A 24,836-nucleotide genomic window follows, 5' to 3' on the forward strand; every position below is an offset into this window, starting at 1 on the left:
GGATCACGAGGTCAGGAGATTGAGACCATCCTGGCTAACACGGTGAAACCCCGTCTCTACTAAAAATACAAAAAAGTAGCCGGGCATGGTGGCACACGCCTGTAGTCCCAGCTACTTGGGAGGCTGAGGCAAGAGAATCGCTTGAATCCGAGAGGCAGAGGTTGCAGTGAGCCGAGATGGCGCCACTGCACTCCGGCCTGGGCGACAGAGCGAGACTCTATCTCAAACAAAAAAGAAAACCAGTTTGGCAGTTTTTCAAAAAAATCAACATAGTAATTCTGCTCCTATGTACATAGCCCAAAGAATTGAAAACAGGGACTCAAAACAGATACTCGTACATCAACATTCATTGCAGCACTTGTCATAATAGCCAAAATGTGGAAACAACCAAGTGTCTATCCACAGTGGAATGGATAAACAAAATGTGGTATATACATATAGAGAAATAATCCAGCCATTAAAAGGAATGATGTTATAATACATGCTACAACATGGATGAACTATGAAAACATTATGCTAAGGGAAATAAGTCAGACACAAAAGGACAAATATGTATGATTCTACCTATATGAAATATCTAGAATAGGCAAATTCACAGAGATAGACAGGTTAATAAGGGCTGGGGAAAGGAGAGAGTGGAGAGTTACTGGTTAATGGTTACAGATTTGGGGCAATGAAAAAGTTTTGCAATAAATAGTAACGATGGCTTTAAAACATTGTGAATGTATTTACTGCCACTGAATTGTATATTTAAAAAATGGTTATAGTGGCAAATTTTGTGTTATGTATATTTTAACACAATTTTTAAAAAAAGCAAATGAAAAGGAGCATGGCATAGTATTAAATCTTACAGATAACCAGAGTTCATATCTCAGTTTTCCCACTGACTAACACAGTAACCCTGGGTCTCAGTTTTCTGATTTGGAACAATAACAAAAATAACAACAAGTATTGAGGATTTACTGAAGCCAGTCATTGATCCAAACACTTGCATGAACTCATTTAATCTACACAACTCTATGGGATTAGGTACTATAATGATCTCACTTTACAGACAGGAAACTGAAACACAGTGATCAAGCAATTTGCCTAATGTCACATAGCTAGTAAGTGCCAGCAGAGGTTTGTACCTAAGTAATCTCGTGCCAGAACCACTTGTCTGGAATGTTCATAAAACTGGAGATCATGAAACCTACTTCACAGAGTTATTTTAAGAATAAAATATCTTTCATGCAGTTAGTACAGAGACTAGCACCAAATAGGTATTTAATACATGGTACCAGGTTATGACCATTTATTTTACTAATACAAGGACAAATATATTCTTCCCTTTCCTCCCTCCAGGAGTAGCTATGCCAAGTAATAATAATAATAATAAAAACCCTCCAGTTTCATGTTTCATTTTGACTGTGCAGATAAAAATCTGTCAAGGTATACACACACAAAAAAACCCTCGTTTTATAAATAGGGTACCCAAATGTCTACTTCTGGAAATACAGAATAATAGACTATGCTAACAGCTACTAACTTAACCAGGCTTTAGCTCTATCTAAAATCCTCAGATTTGAGAACACACAAGCTATTTTATAAGCTGTTAAATTCCTAAACCCAGTTCGTTCCACCAAGCTTTCACATCCCTAACATTTTGGTTCCTCCCCTAAAAATGCTGGCCTCTTCTGTAGTCATATATTCTTTCTTGAAGTCTTTTTTTTTTCTTTGAGAGAGGTTCTGGCTCTGTTGCCCAGGCAGGAGTGCAGTGGCACAATCTTAGCTCACTACAACCTCTGCAACCTGGGCTCAAGCCAACCTCCCACCTTAGCCTCCCAAGTAGCTGAAACTACAGGTGCACGCCACGATGACTGGCTAGTTTTTTTGTTTTTTGTAGAGATGAGGTTTCGCCATGTTGCCCAGGCTGGTTTCAAACTCCTGGGCTCAAGCAATCTGCCTGTCTCAGCCTCCCAAAGTGCTAGGATTACAGGCATGAGCCACTGCACCTGGCCAGCTTCCTTGGAAGTCTTATCCTCATATTTATCTGTTTTATTTCCCCACTGACACAGCTGATCATTGCCCCTTTCCTAGTCTTTTTTGATAGATTCTTAAACATGTAACTGTCCTATGTGCTCACATAGCGTTGCCACCACACTTAAGGGATATTTGGCTCTTCCTTGAGGGCATTTCTCTACAGTTAATTATCCTTTACCTCAGTATTATTAGTATTCTCCAGACTTCTCAATATTGTTTCCAAGTAGTAATCCTTAACTGTCCACTCAGCTCCCTGCTGAAGGTTAATAGCCCCATTCATTGAAATTTTTTGAATGTGGCTCATACTCTAACTCTTTACCCCAAGCCCTGCCACGAGCTTGAATGGACAGCCTAGGTTGTTGGATAGCTTTTCTGGGTTCCCTGACATTCTAGATTCCATGGCCACACTATCGTCCTTGTTATCATCTGTAACTGTTTTATCTCTGAAATTTTAAACTCCAATATTAAACTCTAACTATGTCTTTCATCCTTCTAGCTTTTTCATTCATTTACACTCATGCATAGATCTGTTTTTGATTCTCATTATGATCTTCATTCCCTTAATATCTTCATTTTCTCCCAGTCTCAAATCTCTTATTACTGACAATATGAACAACCTTTTACAAGTCTGACTCTTTTATATACCCTTGTTCATCCTCATTGCAGACAAACGAATCTGACTCAAAGTTACTATTACTCTGGGTTGTTAGCCACCACTCCCCCACCACCCCACAGAGTAGTCAGGCAATGCTTGAGTGTAACAACCACACGTTCATGCATATTTGCATTTTTTATTTGTCCTTAGTCAACTTCTTCTCCTACTTCCCTCAATGACTTTCCCAAACTGGTACCTGTCTCAAAACATTCATCACTCACTGTCCTGTCCTACGTCCTACTCAAACTCCCTACCAAAGGAGACAATCCTGTCTTCTAATTTACAAACAAAATTGAGATTACCAGGCTGGATCTCCTACTTTCTATCACCACCTGAAAACATCTATATCTATTCTCATCTAGTTTCTTCCAAACTTCAGAGGTATCCTTGTCATACCTCTTAGAGGAACTTGCTTAATCTTTCCTTATCGCTAGCATTTGCAATATATCCTCTAATGTTTCCCTCAGTCTATACCAACATTTTATACCTTAAAAAAGAAAAAAGAAAAAACCCTCTCCATTTATCCCAGTTTCTTCCAGAAATTACCCAACGTTTCCTACCTCTCTCATGAAAATTTCTTGAAAATGGAGACTACATTGGCTTTCTCTATTTCATCCCCCACCACTCAGGCCTGAATCTACAGTTTGTTTCATGACCTACAACTCTACTTAAACTGATCTTGCTGAGGGAAGCAAAGCATCCTACCTGCCAAACCCAAAGAACATTTTTCAGTTCATTTCTTATAACTTATCTGCTGCACCTGACAATTTCCCCACATCCTTTGGTTAATGTGATGCTACATGCTCTTGTTTCTTCTGCCATATTTTCCTGGTCACTTTTCCCTCGGTTTATGCCTATATTATTTTATTCCACCATCTGATATTTTACTCTGTGAGGAGTCTGTTGTTATTCTAAAATATGTTTAATTAAATATCATATAGGTCAACAAAATATAAATGTGGAGAAAAAAAGCTTGATTGTTTCTAGGAAAGAAAAGCTGTACTTTTAGAAAGATGTAAATAAGTTGCTTTTAAAAAGCAGTTGACAAATTTGGCAATGGCAATAAGACTGTAAAAGGAAAAAAAGAATCTAAAATAATGGGACAAGGTACCTGCTTCTCAAAGGGAATGCCATTGGCATTTGGTGCCAGAATGTTCTTCACTGTCCAGGACTGTCCTACCATTGTAGGACGTTTATAATCTTTGGGCTGTACATAATAAGCGTCATAGTGCTGCACCCTCCATCCTGTTGCTGACAATAAAAAACACCTTTACAGATTTCTAGGGAGGCAGTATCACCTGTGGTTGAGAATTAATGAAAAATTTCTTTACAAGTGTCTTAACTTCTTGCCTACCTTTGAAGAAGCAAACTATAAAAAATAGAAAATGCATTTCAGATGTGGTTTACACACACAAGACTGAACACCAATAAACAGACATATAAACAGGCAATAAAAAAGTGACAAATTTATATTCATGTAAAATGTTAAAGGTATTTACATATTTGTTTTTATTTCCTGCTGCTATGATCAACCACTGGGTCTACTATACTAATCTTTTAATCATACTTTCTGAGAACTATCATGATTATTTGAGACATTTATCCCATAAATAATCCCAAGGCCGTGTCCTTGCTGTTTTTAAATATTCCAAAGTTATCAACCTAAAAAATTCTAATAAAAACTGAACTATTTTTTCTGTGAATTTATTTATTTATTTATTTTATTTTATTCTATTTTATTTTTTTTTAGACAGAGTCTCACTCCATCGCCCAGGCTGGAGTGCAGTGGTGCAATCTCGGCTCACTGCAAGCTCCACCTCCTGGGTTCAGGCCATTCTCCTGTCTCAGCCTCCCAAGTAGCTGGGACTACAGGCGCCCACCACCACACCTAGCTAATTTTTTGTATTTTTAGTAGAGATGGGGTTTCACCGGGTTAGCCAGGATGGTCTCGATCTCCTGACCTCATAATCCACCTGCCTTGGCCTCCCAAAGTGCTGGGATTACAGGCATGAGCCACCATGCCCGGCCTGTGAATTTCTTTTAAGTTAATTTTGCTAAGGAAATTCTGCCACAGAAAGAGAGACCCATGTTATTTAATAATATATTCAAACTTAACTTGAAACTTTAAAAAACAATATATTCACTATTGAAATATACTGAGAAATAAGATCTTTTTCTATCAAGTATTGAAATTATTTAAATTGTACAATCTGAACAACTATTTTTGCAACAAAAGAGAGAGAATATTCTTTTGTAAACAACTGAAAAATACTCATATTTTTGGGCATTAAAAATATTTCAAATCGTCTTCTTGACCTTTCTCTTACCTTTATACAAGCAATACAAAAATTCTGGCCCACAAATAAAAGATAAGCTAATTTGTAAATGCAATTTCTATTAGAAAGACTTGTAAATTGAGAAGACCTTCATCTTTAATAGCTGTGGAGACGTAAATTTAACACAGAAGGGAAATATTACTAAATTTTTCCACAGGAGACAAATCAGAAATTGTTTAATAACTAAATCACTAAAATCAAAGATCTAAATAATAAAGTAAAAATAACTAAATATGGAAATATTGACAAAACTATTTGCTGACTTGGCTTCTCCTAAAGAATTCTAATTACTGCAGATACTTCCATTGTTGTCTTAAATAAAATAACAATGAGGAGACTACATCAACAAATATTCTATTTCCAGAAAATGAATTTAATTGCTTTCCTCAAAGTGTTAGGTTAAAAGAAGTCCAAGTGTAGAGACTGATATTAGTAGACAGACTGGGAAATCCATTCCAGATTTTGAAGTAAATGAAGCATTTGTAGGTTCTTAATTCTTGAATAAAGAAATGAGGCAGGTAAGTCAGCAATGATTAAAAGAAAGTAAACAAAGCTTAAGTTAGCAATGGTTGAAAAAAAGTAAACAAAGCAGAAATATAAACAAATTTAAAAATAGAAAAGATTTCATTGCACTCATTTCTTGCATGCAAGTACATTCTTCAGTTTCATTTATGTGAGTGATATATATAGTTATATATGCAATTTTGCTACTTGAGCAAGCTTCCCTTGAGCCAGTTTTAGCTTTGCTTGGAAGTATGTGACTTGTTCTCTCAGCATTCTTTTAATGTGCCCTTCTGATGGAGATTTATGCCGAGTACTCTCTTATCACATGTTCTTGCATGAACATCTTTTTGTCAAATCATCTTAGTTGGTAAAACATAATAACTCTTCAATGAATTGGAGTGTATTAACAATCCAAGCTAATTCACATGGTCTGCAAACAACTTAGAAAATAGCAAATGTTGTTGCTATAGCTGTTACTAAAGCTTTAGGCATTACTATATTTAACTAAAGAATATTTATTTACAGTATAAAATTACAAATTTATATTTATAATTACACATGCTTAAGTTTACCTTTTCATTCAATTAATCATAAGGGAGATTAATAATTGTTTAAATCAAGTTTTCGCCCATGAGCAGAAATTCTGAGACCAATTAAATCTTTAAAGTAAATGTAGTAAACACAAAAAGTCTTCATAAATAGTTTGCATTGCCTTCACTTTTTCTCCTAGTATGTGGAAAGGGAGAAAAGAATAAGTACGTATATAGTTTTTAAAAAATATACTTTCTCCAAACTCCTTAATCTACTACTAACCACATGTATCTTCATGCTACTTTTGGTAGTCATCAGATACATAGCTACCTGTTACTGGGTCTAAAGCAGGGAAGAAAAGTGAATATTTAGTGCTAACAGAGGAATTTCTGTAACTAGATGTTAGCTTACAGCTAAAGGACTATGCACCTGGGCCCCTGAAATCAGGATGCTACGTTACATTGCCCAAAGAGGCCATGATTCCAGTATGAATAATGCAAAACATGTCATCTTTTAGAATACTTACGGTAGCCACATTTTTTACAGCCTGCTCTGACACTGTCCTTGTTGCAACCTGAAACACAATTGGATAGAATTTTAGGAAGTAAATAAATATGCAAAAACTTAAAAACTTTATTGTATGAAAAAAGCTAAGAAAAACCATTTGTTGTAGAATTTCTTTCTTTTTTTTTTTTTTTTTGTTGAGACAAGGTCTCATTCTGTCACCAAGGCTAGAGTACACTGACATGATCACAGCTCACTACAGCCTCCAGCTCCCGGCTCAGGCGATCCTCCTACCTTAGCCTCCCAAGCAGCTGAGACTACAGGCATGTGCCACCACACCTGGCTAACTTTTAAATTTTTTTGTAGAGATGAGGTTGTGCTTTGTTGCCCAGGTGATCTCAAACTTCTGGCCTCAAGCGATTCTCCTCTGGCCTCTCAAGGTGCTAGGATTGTAGGTAAGAGCCACCACACCCAGTAGAATTTATTTCTTTAAGAAACAGCAACAACAAATAATCATCTCTGACCCAGCTTAATGACCTACTCAATTATATGACTCTTACATATCAACAGAAAGGCCAATTTACTCAAATTATCTGACAAATACATCGATAACATTTTTTTCTAATTCAATATAATAAAATAAGACAAAAACACAAGGCCAACAAACATAAAAAAAAGCTCCACATCACTAATCATCAGAGAAATGCAAATCAAAACCACAGTGAGATAACAACTCACACCAGTCAGAATAGCTATTATTAAAAAGTCAAAAAACAACAGATATTGGTGAGGCTGTGGAGAAAAGGTAATGCTTATAGACTGTTGGTAGGAATGTAAATTAGTTCAGCCACTGTGGAAAGCAGTTTGGAGATTTCTTAAAGAACTTAAAACAGCACTATCATTCGACCCAGCAATTCCATTACTGGGTATATATCCAAAAAAAAAAAAAAAATCATTTCACCAAAAAGAAACATGCACTCACATCTTCATTGCAGCATTATTTACAACAGCAAAGACATGGAATCAACTGAGGTGCCCATCAATGGTGGATTAAAGAAAATGCAGTATATATACACTATGGAATATTATGCAGCCATAAAAAAGAACAAAATTACATCCTTTGCAGCAACATGGATGCAGGTGGAGGCCATTATCCTAAGTGAATTAACACAGGAACAGAAAACCAAATACCACATGTTCTCATTTATAAGTGGGAGCTGAAACATTGGGTACTCATGGACATAAAGATGACAATAACAGATACTGAGGACCATTGGGAGGGGAGGGAGGACAAGGGTTGAAAAACTGTTGGGTACTATGCTCAGTACCTTGGTGATGGGATTTGTACCCCAAACCTCACCATTATGCAATATATCCAGGTAACAAACCTGCACATGTATCCACTGTATCTAAAATAAAAGTTGAAAAATAAAAGAAAGTAAAAAAAAAAAAAAAATCTAGTAAACAGTTAAGAGTTTAAACATTCCAAGAATTCTACAACATTGAGGAAGAAATTTCAGGGTACTCTGGCCTGTCCCTCAAATGTAAAATAATTTATATACATATATACACATACACACATTAAGGTTAACAAATATTTTCCTGTTTTCCATTAGAAGGAAAAAATATCTAATTTCTTATAGGAATTGGTGAAATTCCTGTAATTACATTTACTGTAATTGCTAGGTATTATAAGAAATATCTAAATTCAACACTCAAATTTTGACAAGAGCAAACAAACAAGTCATATATCCACCCAGTTCTGATAAATATTTACAAATACAGTAATCCTGTATAATTAGTAGTACATGCAGGCAATGCTGAAGATATAAATACCAGAGACAAATTAAAACTGATTTCTTTTTATTGTGATAAAATATAAATAACATACAATTTACCATCTTAACCATTTTAAAGTATACAATTTAGGTGTATTAAGTACATTCACAATATTGTACAACCATCATCACTATTCATTTCAAAAACTCTTTCATCATCCCAAACACTAACTGTATTCATTAAACAACTGACTATTCCCTCTTCCCTCTAGCTCCTAGTAATCTCTATTCTACTTTCTGTCTCTATGAGTTTGTCTATTCTAGGTACTTCATATATAGGGAAATCATACAATATTTGTCTTTTGGGCCTGGATTATTTTACTTAGCAGAATGTTTTCAAAGTTCATCCATATTATAGCATGTATTAGAATTTTATTCCCTTTTATGGCTGAATAATATTCCATTGTATGCATATATAGTTAAAACTAATTTTATCCTCCAATAGTGGCTTCAATCAACCAATGAAAGCCCCAGTATAGTATTAGTCCATTTTCTTTTTTTTTCCTTTTTCTTTTTTTTTTTAAGACAGAGTCTCACTCTGTCACCCATGCTGGAGTGCAGTGGTGTACATCTCAGCTCACTGCAAGCTCCACCTCCCAGGTTCACGCCATTCTCCTGGCTCAGACTCCAGAGTAGCTGGGACTACAGGCACCCACCACCACGCCTGGCTAATTTTTTGTATTTTTAGTAGAGATGGGGTTTCACCATGTTAGCCAGGATGGTCTCGATCTCCTGACCTCATGATCCGCCTGCCTTAGCTTCCCAAAGTGCTGGGATTACAGGTATTATTCCATTTTCTTGGTAAAGGGCATATAATTCCCAAACCCTTGAAATGGAAATATAATCCTAACTAAATAATATATTTAAATACATACAGTCCAAACAAAACAGTGCTAATTTAAAAACAAATATAATTTTAAAACTATTTCTTTGGTGTTATGAAGTTAAAACATTAGTTATTTTCCCCTTAAATTTTAATATTAAAGTATACATTATTGAGGTGGGGCATCATGGCTTATGCCTGTAATCCCAGAAGTTTGAGAAGATTCCTTGAGGCCAGGAATTTGGGGCCAGCCTGGGCAACATAGTGAGACCACATCTCTACAAATTCTTTGTTTTAATTAGCTGGTCGTGGCATGTGCTTTTAGTCTTAGCTACCTGGGAGGCTGAGGTAGGAGGATCACTCGAGCCCAGGAATTCACGGTTACAGTGAGCTATGACTGCGCCACTGCACTCCAGCCTAGGTGACAGAGGGGGACCCTGTCTCTAATTATTCTAGTAAAAGTACAGTCTGTTCTACTACAATACTTGTTTTAAAAATGCAAGTATTGCTCTACTGTAATTGATACACTAGGGAAAAATTTGAGCATAATGTGATTTTCATCCACATAAATCACTAAGTAAATGCAGAACATTGTATCCAGCTGATCTGAACCACACAGGATTATATAAAATACACAAGCACATGCATCGCAAAACATTTCTAGCGACCTCAGTTCACCGCAAATGTTGTGAACATCCATCAATATCTGGTGTTAAAACTTTTCATGGATTTCTTATTTCCCTCTTACTGTCACTTCATAACTCATAAACTGCAACTCTTCTGAAGCTCACTTGCATAGCAATCTCCAGGTCTTTTAAAAGGTAAAATGTCATACTTATTGTAGTATTTATGCATTTTTTTAACCAATTAACATGTGTAAAACTGTGCTACTGTTTCTATTAGGATCCTATCTTTTTTTTTTTTTTTTTTTTTTTTTTTTTGAGATGGAGTCTCCCTCTGTTGCCCAAGCTGGAGTGCAGTGGCATGATCTCAGCTCACTGCAAGCTTGGCCTTCCGGGTTCACGCCATTCTCCTGCCTCAGCCTCCTGAGTAGCTGGGACTACAGGCGCCTGCCACCACGCCAGGCTAATTTTTTGTACTTTTTTAAATAGAGACGGGGTTTCACCATGTTAGCCAGGATGGTCTCGATCTCCTGACCTCGTAATCTGCCTGCCTTGGCCTCCAAAGTGCTGGGATTACAGGTGTGAGCCACTGCTCCCGGCCTTTTTTTTTTTGAGACTGAGTCTTGCTCTATCGCCCAGGCTGGAGTGCAGTGGAGTGATCTCAGCAAACTGCAACCTCCACCTCCCGGGTTTAAGTGATTCTCCTGCCTCAGCCTCCTGAGTAGCTGGGATTGCAGGCGCCCGCCACCACGCATGGCTAATTTTTGTATTTTTAGTAGAGACGGGGTTTCACCATGTTGGTTCCTATCTTTTTTTAATGTGTCATTGAAGCTTTTGACCATTGTGCTCTAATCCCATTGTTTCCCTGTAAACCCTGTCATAGTTAAAAACAAATATGTTATATTGTAGCAGAATTGACTAGAATAAAATCAAATGAATAATATAATCTGAGGGTCTTTCATTCTGAAAACAACTGCATGTTGAGAAAAGCTCAGAGAATTGGGGTCAGTGTTAAATCTGTTTCCATAGAAACTGTAGATGCTAAAAAATATTGAATAAAATTATGCTAAATGCATCATTACTATTACTACAACAGAATAAAAATGTTGTAATAGATCTGAAATAATCTTATCTCAGCATGTATTAGAATTGAACTCATGACAAAAGTCACTGATAAAATTCATCACTCAAGTATCCCATAGTTTTAGAATAAACAAACTATGAAACTTTTTCTCGGCAGGTCATCTTCTTTACTAAAGTTGAAACTTTTACATGACAGGGAAATACAACCAGAACTCTAAATAAAGTACTTTACATCAGCTAGTTCCTCACCAGTCTTTGGTTAAATTATTACTTCAGCTTCATTCGTCTTTAATTTTCGTGATTGTCTGGCCAATTGAATGCTTCTACCCAAGAGTTTGAATCTGAGGCAACTGACTTAATAGATCTGAGAAATGTGACACAATAAAGTGGGGAAAGTTAATTCATTCTGCTGTCAGGATCCAGTTTCCAGGGGCACTGATGTCACTGGCAGTAGCAGCCCTAACCAGGTTTGGGCTTGTGCAGGATCTTGGATATGGGTTCCCTGGGTCATTTCTATTTTCTGACCCTTATTATGCAGGCTTTGCTTAGATTCACTGAGCTACCTGATATCTTTCCTTTTCTGCTTAAGTTAACTAGTCAGTTTCTATTGTTTGGAATAAGAACGCTGGCTGATATAACGGTACTCAAAATCCATGTCAAACTGACTATAGTAGGGCTATATTGTGAGGTCCTTACTCAGCTAAGTTACCTACTTCCCTGCCTTGGCCTCCTGTGCAGTTCTTGGCTCCATTCGTTTTTGAAGTTTGCTAAGGCTGTTTTCAGAGTAATACAGTGTGCCCATCTCAAAATTTTCCTTTCTAATTATGACCTGCAAACCAAAAGGCATTATATAAAAAACTTACAAATTTGACATTGGAAAAAAACTGAATGGCAAAAATCACCAAAAGCAAACTCAAAAGACACATGGAAATTTGAGGAAAAAATATTTGCACCTCATAGGACCAAAAAAGGGCAATTATCCCTATGTATATATCTCAGCAAATCATTAAGACCAATAACAAACAGGAAAAAAATGGGCAAAGGATGTTCACAGAAACGGAAATAGAAATGACTCTCAAACATGTGGAGATATGCTCAGTCTTATTTAAAACAACAGGTAAAATGTACACTAAAAACTATATTGGGATTCCATTTTCACTTATCAGAATCACAAAGATTGAAAAGGTTGAAGGAAGTGTAGGGGGGCATACTCTCATACATTGCTGGCAGGAGCATAAATTAGTACTATCTCTTACGGAAAGCAGGCTGACAAAACCTGTCAGAATTACAAGTGTACACACCTCTCTGACACAACGATCTCACATTTGGGAATTAGTTCTCCCAATTTATTTGCACAAATGCATACTGACTTATGTATAATGTTATTCACTATAGCATTTTTTGTAATAGGGACAGAGTAGAAATAATTTAAATATCAGTAGGGAACTGGCTAAATCAATTATGGTATGAAATAATGGGGATGGTCTTTATTTAATGATGTTATGATCGCTAAGATATACTGTAAAAAGAAAAAAAGCAAGGTGCAGAACAGTGTTTATGGCATGTTGCCATTCGTATTAAAAAAAAAAGAAGATGATAGAGCAGGAGCACTGTTATCTCGGACAAACACCACCACTTTAAATTCCAGCTCCCTTTCTAGCCTCATGCATTTCAAGGAAATTACTTCTCTTCTAATTATAGGCAGCCAGAAAGAACAGACAATAACATACAGATAAGACAGCTGGGCACAAAGGGAGGTGGGGAGAAAGTCTCTTGAGCAACTGCCAAACTTCACCCTCATACAATGGGCCCCAGTAAAATAGTGGGCCTTAATAAGCACATTCCTTTCCCTTCAGGTGCACTAGGATAGAAAAGCTAAATGCAGACTGATAGGCCTGCAGCTGCAGAAAGATGTATGGGAACAGACACACAACTCTCCCTCCCATATAAGCACAACAAAGAGACAGAGAAGCAGTCCAAGCCTCTGATAAACTCTCCCACCCTGAATCTTTAAAAACTCTTAGTTTGTAAGTGAGTGTGCCTCTGACCTAACTTGGCCAGAAGGCGCCTCTCAGGTTTGTTTTCTCTAAATAAATCTGTCCTGACTGGCGAGCCATCTTTTCATGTTTCTTACCTCTTTCTTTAATTCTTACAGAAGATATTAGACATACCTCTGTAAGGATATAGATTGGTTACTTCAAGAAAGAAAACTAAGTCCAGACAGAGAAAGAGTTGAGTAAAAGATATGTCACTATTTAGCTTTTGGCAGCTTTAAAATGTGAAAGGTGATTAAATTACCCTTTCAAAAAGGAATCTGGAAAATCTCCCTCAAACAAACAAACAAAACTGTAACACTAAGAAAAGTAACTGTCAAGTAAATATTATCTGACAAAAGGCAATGATTGCATTTGTAAATTCTTCAGAGAGGCTACATTGCAGACTTTCAACAAAATTTTATTAACTCATGATGTCAGAGTCTTCATTCTTATACTTGCTAAATATTAAGGGCTTACTCTGAATCTAGTATTCTGTTAAACAACTTGGGTGATAGTGGGAGGAATCAGGTAATTGTGCTGGTCCTTTTTCTTCCAGTAACTTAAAGTAGCCACATAATTTTGAATCCAACTCAGTGCTTACCATGATGTAGAGTTGCTAAGAGGTGCTCAACAAATACTTACTGATTTGAGGTTATAAGCTTAAGAAAATACAGTCATGTTTCATTTAATGACAGGGATACATTCTGAGAAATGTGTTGTTAGGCACAACACAGAAATTTTGTCCTTGTGGCAACGTCATAGTGTACATAAACCTGGGTGATATAGCCTACTATACACCTAGGCTCTATGGTATAGCCTACTGCTCCTAAGCTACAAACTTGTACAGTATGTCACTGTATTGATACTGCAGGCAGTTGTAACACAATGATGAGTACTTGTGTATCTAAACATACCTAAACATTGAAAAGGTACAGTAAGAGTATTATAATCTTATGGGACCACCATTGTATATGCAGTCAGTTATTGACCAAAACATCATTTTGTGGTGCATGACTATACTTCAGAAGTTGGAAACTGGCAACTTCTCTAGACCCCAGCTGCCAGCTAAGAAATACGTGTGTGCGTATACACACACACTCAATTTATTTGTCAAAATTCTTCAAGCTGAACATTTGTGATCTGTGCTGTCTTTAAAACATGTAAATTATGTCTTAGTAGTTGGCACAAAAGAAAAAAAATTTTTAAGTTAACAGTAGGCAACGAAGAAACAGAAAATATTGAGAAAACCAAAAAGAAGGGACAAAAATAAAAGGACTGAGAAAAATTGAAAGAAAGATGGAGAGTCCACAACACTTGCTTCAGGTTGGTCAGTAGTCCTCAAAGGAATGTCATATTCGATTTAAATTTATTTCCTGAAATTTTACACCACCTATCTTTCCAAAGGCAACAACTTAGTCACTGGGAATTTTAACAGTGATGCTTAGAACTTAATATATTTTTCCTATTGTCTATTTTGGAATTTAGGGAAGCCTGAATTTTCATTATATTAAAATATTTTCTACAATCGCTTAAATTTAAACATATACAGCTTAAGTAACTAAGTTTTTTAGTACTAAGTAATTAGAAATTGCAATTACTTCTGTCACAGGATCCATTCTTTTAATTTTTAATTGGATTAGAGTCAATTAGATTAATTCTGTTTAGTAACAAGTTTTACATTTGTTTACTCCATTATGGTTTTAGTTACAATCTGGGGACCTATAAAGACAATTTCAATTTCTTCTGCTTTTAAAATTCAAACTGCAGCCATATTTTATAAGTGGTAATATCTATTTATATAATATATATGTTCTGCTTAAGTTGATGCAAAGTAAAATTCCAAGTATTTTATTTTTCTACCATTTATATTAAAAATTTATAGATACACTCCTTTCTTTGGGACGCCAAATATTGTACCAAAGTCAAAGTAGACAAAGCAGTAGAAATTAGACATTTTTTACTAAAACATTAATACTTTATTAATTAATAAGATAATTTAAAAAAATAGGCTAAGTGAGTTTCTCAATGCAAGTATTCTGAAATAGCAGATGTCTTAATAGTCCATTAAAAATGCCTTCATAGGCCAGGTGTGGTGGCTCACACCTGTAATCCCAGCACTTTGGGAGGCTGAGGTGGGCGGATCACTTGAGGCCAGGAGTTGAAGACCAACCTGGGCAATATGGTGAAACCTCATCTCTACTAAAATTCCAAAAATTAGCCAGGCGTGGTGGTGGACGCTGTAATCCCAGCTGCTCAGGAGGCTGAGGCATGAGAATCACTTGAACCCAGGAGGCGGAGGTTGCAGTAAGCTGAAATTGCATCACTGCGCTCCAGCCTGGGTGACAGAGCAAGACTCTGTCTCCAAATAAATAAATAAATAAAATTAAAATTAAAAAAAGCCTTCATAATCATTTGACTCCAAAAGGAGAAATAGTAAACCAATCAAAGAGCTGTTTACTGATATGAGTTTTATACTGATATGAAATGTATAAAACTCTTTAGTCTACATGCCTCACAAAGTACAATTAATCCGTGAAGTTTTTAAGGTATAAGAAGAGACAGAGAGGCTGGGTGCGGTGGCTCATGCCTGTAATCCCAGGACTTTGGGAGGCTCAGGCAGGCGGATCACAGGGTCAGGAGATCTAGACCATCCTGGCTAACACAGTGAAACCTGCCTCTACTAAAATTACAAAAAATTACCAGGGTATGGTGGCATGTGCCTGTAGTCCCAGTTACTTGGGAGGCTGAGGCAGGAGAATCACTTGAACCCGGGAGGCGGAGGCTGCAGTGAGCTGAGATAGTGCCACTGCACTCCAGCCTGGGCGACAGAGCGAGACTCCGTCCCCCCCAACCAAAAAAGAAAAAAAAAAATAGAAGAGACAGAGAAATTTGTTTGAGACAGAAATTTAATTACCTAATGAAACAGAATGAAGACTGTATTAGTTTAATCTGTTTAGTACTATTTCTGCTCAGCAGCAGTTATAGTAATCAACCCTCTAATTATTCATTATTTACCTATGATGGGTATAACTTTGAACTCGATGTTAGAGAAGCCATAGGGATGAATCAAGCCCCTACAGGGATATCCAATCTTCTGGCTTCGCTGGGCCACACTGTTTTGGGCCACACTTGCATTGTACTTTTACAGCACTGTCACACCTATTATCTCAATTTTTGCTGGGTTTAAACAGTTTATCTATACCTTGCCATCCAACTTAATGGCACAATTTAACATTATTATACTTTGAAGCATTATTTTGAATTGAAAGAAGGTTAACATAACAGTGGTGTAAGTTTAAGAGAATTTTAATAAGGGCTTAAAAATCACTTTTGTCCCCTTTCTTAAGTAGTATTTTCATGTATTGCTTAAAGTTTTATGAGGGCATAAACTATAGAATACACTGAAATACACTAACACTAATAGCTGATGAGCTTTAAAAAAAATCACAAAAAAAATTCATAATGTTTTAAGAAAGTTTACGAATTTGTATTGGGCTGCATTCACAGTCGTCCTGAGCTGCATGCAGCCCACGGGAAGCAACACTATACTAGTTTACCTATGGTAATGCAACCACAGCTGTAATCCATGATAGAATGTGCCAGGTTCCATAAAAGACACAGAGCTCTATTTAATAAGCATGAAGAAGTGGCAGGCAAGAGTTTCAGTCAAGAGATCAGGAAAGCTTCCCATAGGTAGCTACAGGCAATATAGGAGGTAATAACAAAGTAATAACAAAGGCTCGTAGGTAGGAAAGCACTTGAGAGCTTCACAGAATAATTGGCCAAGTCAGATTTTTGCAGGATTGTAGAATGCATGAGGGGAGTGGTGGAAGGAAAGAGCAGAAACAGTGATTTGGTCATGCTTGGGAGTGTGCACTTCATTCTTGCAGACAGAGATGGGGAGATTCGGCATTTTAACACTTTAGAAGCTTAAGAAACCTTAGCCTTCAACTCCATTATGGAGACACAAAAACTGAACCTCCGAAAGGTTAAGTGGCTTGAAGAGAATTACAAAATTCACAGATGGGGTCAAGAACTAAGTTCATGCCTCCTAGCAATGACAGGATCAGATATATGATTTAGGAAAATTATTTTAGCAGCAATGTGCAATATAGACTAGAGAGAAAACAAGTTATCTATAGTCTAGTTTAGGAATAAAGAATAATTGCATGTAATTGAGAATTCTTCCATTACTAAGTTACTATCATGTGTTTTAAAAATCTTATTCACTGTGATGTGCCAGACTGAAATGTTAGCTTGGCCATAGAAAAATCTCCTACGTTGGCCACAGGGCTTCAGTGAAGGAGATAATAAGAAAACAGTTTTGTGCCAACTACATCAGTAACATACATTGCCACTTGTGCCAGTTCAACTCTTCATGGAGAGTCGTGAATCACTGACATGAATGTTGGAGGTAATTTCAACAACTGTGAATGGGAAAAGCAGTTTTTTCAAAGAAAGTAAATTTCACTGAAACCTGTGATCAAATATTATTTCTATAATAACAACTAAGAGTAAGATTTTCCTAAATGCCTACATTTCATTGTATTACCTACATAATGGTATACGCTTATACACAATGCTACGGAAACACAGGTGAAGCACATGATCATAAAACAGACAAGGATGATTTTTATGTGTGGTTTGCTGAAAGCAGCCTTGTTACTTTATAATCATACCTTGTCATAATCACTAGCAGGACCACTCCAAGAAATGCCAAACTGAATCCATTAAACCTAAAATTAAAGAGCATAACATAATACTTGTCCTCCTTGATGATCACCTTGAAAGGTTTAGATTAGCCCTATTTTCCTTTAATACCCTGTCTGGATCGATCATCCAAGAAATTATCTTATGATTTTCTGTATCTGTATTTTCTAATGACACTTGCATTGTACTTTTACAGCACTGTCACACCTATTATCTCAATTACTGGGTTTAAACAGTTTATAGCTTGCCATCTAGCTTAATGGCACAATTTAACATTATTATACTTTGAAGCATTATTTTGAATTGAAAGAAGGTTAACATATCTATAACACTGGTCTAAGTTTAAGAGAATTTTAATGAGGCCTTAAAAAATCACTTTTGTCCCCTTTCTTAAGTAGCACATTTTCATGTACTGCTTAAAGTTTTATGAGGGCACAGACTATGACACTGTGTCCTCCAGCGTGCCCATATCACACAGGTGCCCAAAAGGCTTGCTCAAGTAATGAAATGAGCAGTAATAACAGGTCAACTTTGGGTGCAGCTGTGTGGTATAAAGATCACTAGAGCTGACTTGGCCTATCAGGATGCCTAGGCAATCTACTGTGTAGGTTTATCTTTCGCTGCTGGCCTCTTAGATGTTGATCAGACTTCAGCCACAGACCTTCCCTTCACATTCTACACACCATCTAAGCAGAGTGCTCCACTCCCATAGCCTTACCTCCTATTATGTGTGTGGATAACACCCAAATCATTGTCTTTGACTCTGACTTCTTTCCTAAGCTACAAATTATATCTCTTACTATTAACTGTTTGCATTCCTATGTCTGACTAACCTCAACACAACAAGTCCCAGATTGGATGTCATCATCATCCCCTTAACCCCTGCCCCTTGTGAGGTGTTGTCATATCAGTAAATAGCCCCACCCAATTGCTTAACAGTAAAACCCAGGTAAACCTCATTTCCTTTTACCTAACCACATTGAATCAATCACCAACTCCTAGTGATTCCACCACCAAAAATGTCTTCAATTTATCCGCTTCTCTCCTTACCTATTGAGACCACATCTCAGCCACACATCATCATAACTCACCAGAATTACTCCTAACTGGTAAACTTTGTCGCCAATCTACTTTCTAGCCAGAATTATCTTTCCAAAATGTGAATCTGCTTTAAAATCCTTAAATGGCTTCCTACCATCCGTAGGATAATGCCAAACCTCTTGTCATGGCCTACAGGTCCTTAAAGAGCTGGAAACTACTTTGTAAGTTATCCTATATGATGGCAAAATGAATGACGTGCACAGTCTAGAGGAACCAGACTGACTTCTTGCTTTCCAGCCATCTCATAATAGGCAAATTACTTGATTTCTTTGTCCCTCGGGGTCCTCATCTGTAAAATGGGAACATTAATACTCATTTCACAGTGCAGTTGTGAATATTAAATGAGATAGAATACAATGTTTGATATAGTATCTGACATATTTGACACATAAATATTAGTCTTTATTAGCTACAGTTACTATCTCTCTACTTAATTTCTCACTTACCTCCCATTTGTATTTGAGTTTTATCCACAGAAAATATCTTTCATTCTGACATATTTGACACACAAATATTAGTCAATATTAGCTACAGTTACTACCTCTCTACTTAATTTCTCACTTATCTCCGATCTGTATTTGAGTTCCATCCATAGAAAACACCTTTCATTTCCTCTTTTCACATATTTCCCCTTCCTTTACGTATCCAGTTCCTCTGACTGCAGTCTCCTCTCCCTTCAAGCCACCCCTCCTACAATTTAGATCGCCTCCTAAGTGCTACATCCTTTGGAAAGTCCTGCCCATCCTGTATGTGTTTGGTGCCCTTACTTTGTGCTTTTTAAGGTCTTGTATTTTCCTTGCCATGGCGCTTGTCCCACTTTCTGTAAATTTCTCTCTCTTCACTGCTAAATTCTAAGTTGTGTGTGAAGCATAACCATGTCTACCTTGCTCACCACTGTATTTTCAATGCCCAGTACCAGTGCCTGGCACACAGTAGGCTTAATAAAGAGTGTACATTTCCTCTCTCACAGCTCCAAATGTACTCTTCCGCAAACTGCAGTTAGTACAAAAGCACAGTGTTCCAGTAACAGCTACCTGTAGAAGGAGGTTCAAAAGGGCTGCCACAGAACAAAGAATCTGGTCAAATAATACTGGGAAGGGCAGGTTTAAACAAAGTTAGAGCTCTGAACCATAGTAATTCTCAGAATCTTTTCTATTACTAAAGTGCACTGGGAATTTCCAGGTTGGGAGGTGGGGTGGAGAAGTGTGTATTTCTGAAAATGTCTCCTGCAATCAGTGTTCTGCAGTGGCAAAGCCGGTTTGAGGAGATGCTTTCAGCTACTAGAACTTTCAAGTAAGCTGGTAGTTGAGGACGAGAAAATCTTTTAAGTAATTATTCTGCAGAGTTCACCGTTTTTAGGTCAGTAACTTCTGGACATAGAATTTGAGAGTTAGAAGAAATCTTATATATAATTCAACAAAGCTCCTTCTTTTCATAAGGAAACTGAGGCCCAGAAGCACAAAGCGACCAATCTGTGGCCACGGAGCAGCTACATACAACAGGAAGAACTAGGAGTAGAACCCGGACACCCAGTGGGTCCTAGCGACTTCTAAGACAAACGATGCCTCCGGTTACCTGGGTCGGCCAAGTGTTCCCACTTCAAATTTTAGTTTTAAGCCACACCACAGTTAAGGTAGTTTTTCTTGGCCGCTTGCCCCCTTAGGCCTACAGTTACAGTCTCTCCCTCCTCCCTCCCTTCCACAATACACTTCCCCTGTAATCCCAAGCAGCTGGGGCTTGGCTCCTGGGGGGAAGATAGTTACTTTCTTTCCTTCAGAGTTTATCTTTGGAGTGTAAACTTTTTCATGTAAACAAAACAAACCTGTGAATTTTAAGGCCTCCACCGAAATCCCCATGGGCGCTGCTCCCTACACCCCGCACCCTACCCTACCCTCCCTTGCGCTCCCTTCGGAGCTCGGACGCAGAGGTCCTGTAATTGCTCCTTACCTGGGACTGCCATAACGGTGGTAAGAGGGGTCACTCGAGCCTCCGGCTTTCGAAAAGGCGCTTGCTTCCCGCCAGCTGTGAGAACAAGGCACAGTCAAAGCGGCGTTTTCCTTCCCCCAGCGCAGCAGCACCCTCGCTACGGTCGGGAAGGCCCTGTACGCCTCTAGCGACAGCAGAACCAGTAGATGCGGATGCAGTTTCCGGACGAGTCATATTGCAGAAGACACATGGTCCGAACCATTACTGATAGTTTTGGGGGGGGGAGTTGAGTTTGATCTGCGCACGCGAGTAGTGTAAACACCACCAACACTTATGAAGTGTCCCTTCTAATATTGTAATACAAATTACATTAAGCTATAGTAACTTTACAGACTTTTCTCGTTCCCTGGAGTACATTGGAATAATCCTTCTCAGGGTTAGCGGTGCTCGGGTCCGGTAACAACATGGCGGCGTCCGTGAGGGGCTCCTTTGGGCAAGGGTAGTGTTTGGTGTCCCTGTCTTGCGTGATGTTGACAAACTGAAGCTTTCCTGCACCACTCGACTTAAGGAAGAGTGTACTCGTAGGCGGACAGCTTTAGTGGCCGTCCGTCTGCTCTCATCCCCCATAAGGAGCAGAGTCCTTTGTACTGACCAGGATGAGCAACATCTACATTCAGGAGCCTCCCACGAATGGGAAGGTGAGAGCCTCATCTAGGGAACTTGGGGTCCTGGGATCCCCAAAGTGAGATTTCCCGGATTTGGGGTGGGGGGATGGGTTTCGGGATCTCATGGTAGGAAGAAACCACGAGAAGTGTTGTCCTTATTCCTGCATGTGGACAATGTTGCATCGAAACGCTGATGTTGGTACTTTTCAGGATGTACTTGAAAAAGTCAAGTGGAGATTTCTCTACCTACCAGCGTTCTGGTCCTATTTTATGCTTTAACCCAACTCATGCAGCCGATTTCTGGGGTCTTAGGTTTTTAAACGGACATTTTTGAGTTTGATATATTATTTGCTTAACTTGGAGGTCATTCATTCTCCATTTCTTCTACAATCATTAATTGAACGCCTGCGAGGCACTGGACACTGTACTACGCGCCGGAGATACAAAGATGGATGGGTAAGGTAGTTGTTTTCCCGGAAAAGCTTATAGTTTAGTTTCTGAGACACACAGGTAAACAAAAGCCTGTATGTCTGATAAGCGGGCTTGTGGAGAAGAGACCAGGTTGCTATGGCGGTACCGAGTAGTGAACAACTGGGAAAGTTAGGAAAAGCCTCATGGAAAAGGTATCTTTTGAGCTGGTTTTAAACCCTGAGATGACTGTCAGTCAGAGAAAGTGGGAAATGGGGACTATTACCACATTAGAATGGGAAAAGGTTTCTCTGATTGATTTGATGGCTAATGTATGCCAATTCCCATCCAAGATGTTTGTATGCTGTACAAGGCAGAAGAGTCAGTTGTGGAATGAGTGTCACCTGAATTCTTAAATTGAGACCTAGCTTATATCACATATGAAATTTGATGAATCAGCATATTGGAGAAAATGAGATTGGAAGTATATAGGTGAATTAAGATAAGCTAAATTTACATAACATACCATCCTGTTTGTTACATGATTGCATCATAATTTATACAGTCTTCTATTCATTGACATTCGATAATGTAATGAGAGCAATTTAAAAGCGAAACCAAAAATGCTGTAATTCCCAGCAAAAATTTAATGGGTATTTTGGGCAGATCAATTCTTTCAATTCTTTGTTTGAACTTCTCCTGGGCATTGTAGATTAGTATGTCCATCCCACCCCTCACCTATCTTATTTAATATCAATGTGAAAACCCAAAATACCTACCTCCTTCTATTTCAAAATGTTTCCTGAGGGCAATATCACCCCCAGTTAATAAACACTGGTAGAGATTGAATAGATTTACCATCCTGCCAGACAGGTCCTTCACACTTGCTGTTCCTCTGTCTAATCAAGTGTTGACCTTAGCAAAGAGCCCTTTGTTATCTACTTTCTATGAAATAGCAAACTTTAATCATGCCTTGCATCCCAGCAGTCTCTGGCCCCCTTAACCTTTTTAGTTTTTTTCCATGGTATTTATTAATTATTTAGTATTACTGTATCTTTCCTCCTACCTTCCCCCTATAGAATGTAAGGAACATAAGGGCAGAGACAAGCATCTAGAACCGTACTTGATACATGATAGAAGGAGTTCAGATATGTATTGAATAAATGAATGGATGGATGAATTAATACTATATTTTTCTTAGTTTTTGAGAAGTATTAAGCATTGGTGAGTTTGAGGTTATACTGCTGCTGGTCAAGGACAGACTTAATTGCATTATTCTAAAGGAAGATTTGACATGGTCATATAGATGAAAAACTTTAACAAGGATACATTCCTGAATAGATTTTTCATTCAACAAATAATGATTGAGCAAATCAATTGCCAGGCTCTATGCTAGGTTTTAGGGAGACAATGGAAAGAAAACACAGCATTGTCTCAGTTGTCATGAGTTAGTTGAGTGAAGTATACATTGAGTGAATAATCATGCAAATAAATGTTTAATTACAAAATGTGATAAATACTGTCTTCTGAACAGAAATGGGCTGAATGATAACATAAGGGCCCAAGTTTTCATCCAAAAACAACTTGGGACTTTTTCCAGCATAAGGCTCATCAAAGATATTAAAGCTTCTAAGTTCTGTAAGGTTAAGAGTGGACAAAAATTTGGTCTGTGAAGAATTTGAAGCAAATGTAATAAGTCTGTTCAATGAATGTTTATTGCCTTTACTATTTAATGGTACATTAGGTGCTGAAAGGGTACAGAGACATTCAGAGTAAATGGGACAAAATTCCTTCCTTCAAAGAACTTAGTATCAGCTTGGGAAGTAATTGATACATGATACCAGTGCTTGGTCCCTGGTTGTCCATAAATGTTCTGTGTTTTGCTGTAACCCTAGCCCCTGAAGATGAGGCAAAGAAATGTAGTACTTGATAGAAAGTTTTTAAGCATAAGAGGTAATTCCCTGAAGATGAAATTTCCACATATTAACGATCACTTATTCTAAATTGTGTCTGGCTTCTTCACTTAGTGTAATGTTGCTTTCAAATGATAGGGGTCTGTCTTCCTGTTGTACACACTTAGTTTTTAAATGTCTTGAAAATCAAAATGGCTTTATAAGTATATTTGCATATATATTTATAAGAAACATGATATTATCAAAGTATTAATTGGGAATTTTAAGAGAAAGAGCCAAGGAGGCCCACAAAGTAGTGATGGCCGACGAGGATGTATGGCCAGAGGAGGAAGGAGCCATGTACCTTCTTTATTAATTCAGTAGCTTATTAGTGAAAAGATTAAGAAACCCTGGTGAACACGGTGGCCCGATTATATATGCATTCTTTTTACTAGGTGTAAGTTGCCTGTGGCCAAAAAACCACATAATAATGACTATCATTTTTTTGAGCACTTATTATTTGTCATTTACTTTTCTAAGCAGTCTATGTGTTATAGCTCATTTTGTCCTCACAGAAATCCTAAAAGATATTATTATCCCATTTTTAGATTAGGAAATTAAGTGACAGAGATGTCAGATAGTGTGCGCAAGGTAACAAAGCTAGTAAGCGGAAGGGCCAGTATTTGAATTTGGGCATCCTGATTGCAGAGCCTGTGGAGGGAGGGATGATGTAATTAGTGTGTTCATTAGAGCAGTGGTTTCTAAACCAGTGAGTGCATGCTTCAGTGGGTGTGCAAAACCATCCATGAGCTGTGGGGAGAAAATCTATATATATTTGTATTTTTGTCCTTTGTTTAAATGCATTATTTAATATGTATAAAAAGATGATGGCTGGGTGCAGTGGCTCATGCCTGTAATCCCAGCACTTTGGGAGACTATGGCAGATTGCCTGAGGTCAGGAGTTCGAGACCAATCTGGCCAACAGGGTGAAACCCTGTCTGTACTGTAAAAATGCAAAAAAATTAGCCGGGCATGATGTTGTGCACCTGTAATCCCAGCTACTCAGGAGGCTAAGGCAGGGGAATTGCTTGAACCAGGGAAGTGGAGGTTGCAGTGAACTGAGATCACGCCACTGCACTCCGGTCTGGGAGATAGAGTGAGACTCCGTCTCAAAAAAAA

At 37.8% G+C, this 24,836-nt stretch overlaps 2 protein-coding genes across 2 annotated transcripts in view; one reads left to right on the top strand and one right to left on the bottom strand.

Annotated features, from left to right (window-relative positions):
* Positions 1-20,900, bottom strand: part of SREK1IP1 (SREK1 interacting protein 1) — a 51,759-nt gene extending 30,859 nt beyond the window's left edge. Inside the window, exons 1-2 of the mRNA XM_032144856.1 lie at positions 20,714-20,900; positions 6,575-6,622 (exon numbers count right to left, since the gene is read on the bottom strand). Coding sequence (XP_032000747.1) covers positions 6,575-6,622; positions 20,714-20,726 — 61 coding nt within the window. The 5' untranslated portion in view covers positions 20,727-20,900. The remainder of the gene's footprint in view (positions 1-6,574; positions 6,623-20,713) is intronic.
* A 219-nt stretch (positions 20,901-21,119) lies between these two features.
* Positions 21,120-24,836, top strand: part of CWC27 (CWC27 spliceosome associated cyclophilin) — a 267,927-nt gene continuing 264,210 nt past the window's right edge. Inside the window, exon 1 of the mRNA XM_032144572.2 lies at positions 21,120-21,390. Coding sequence (XP_032000463.1) covers positions 21,349-21,390 — 42 coding nt within the window. The 5' untranslated portion in view covers positions 21,120-21,348. The remainder of the gene's footprint in view (positions 21,391-24,836) is intronic.

This window comes from Hylobates moloch, unplaced genomic scaffold (assembly GCF_009828535.3).
Source record: "Hylobates moloch isolate HMO894 unplaced genomic scaffold, HMol_V3 SCAFFOLD_23, whole genome shotgun sequence".
Classification (NCBI taxonomy): Eukaryota; Metazoa; Chordata; class Mammalia; order Primates; family Hylobatidae; genus Hylobates; species Hylobates moloch.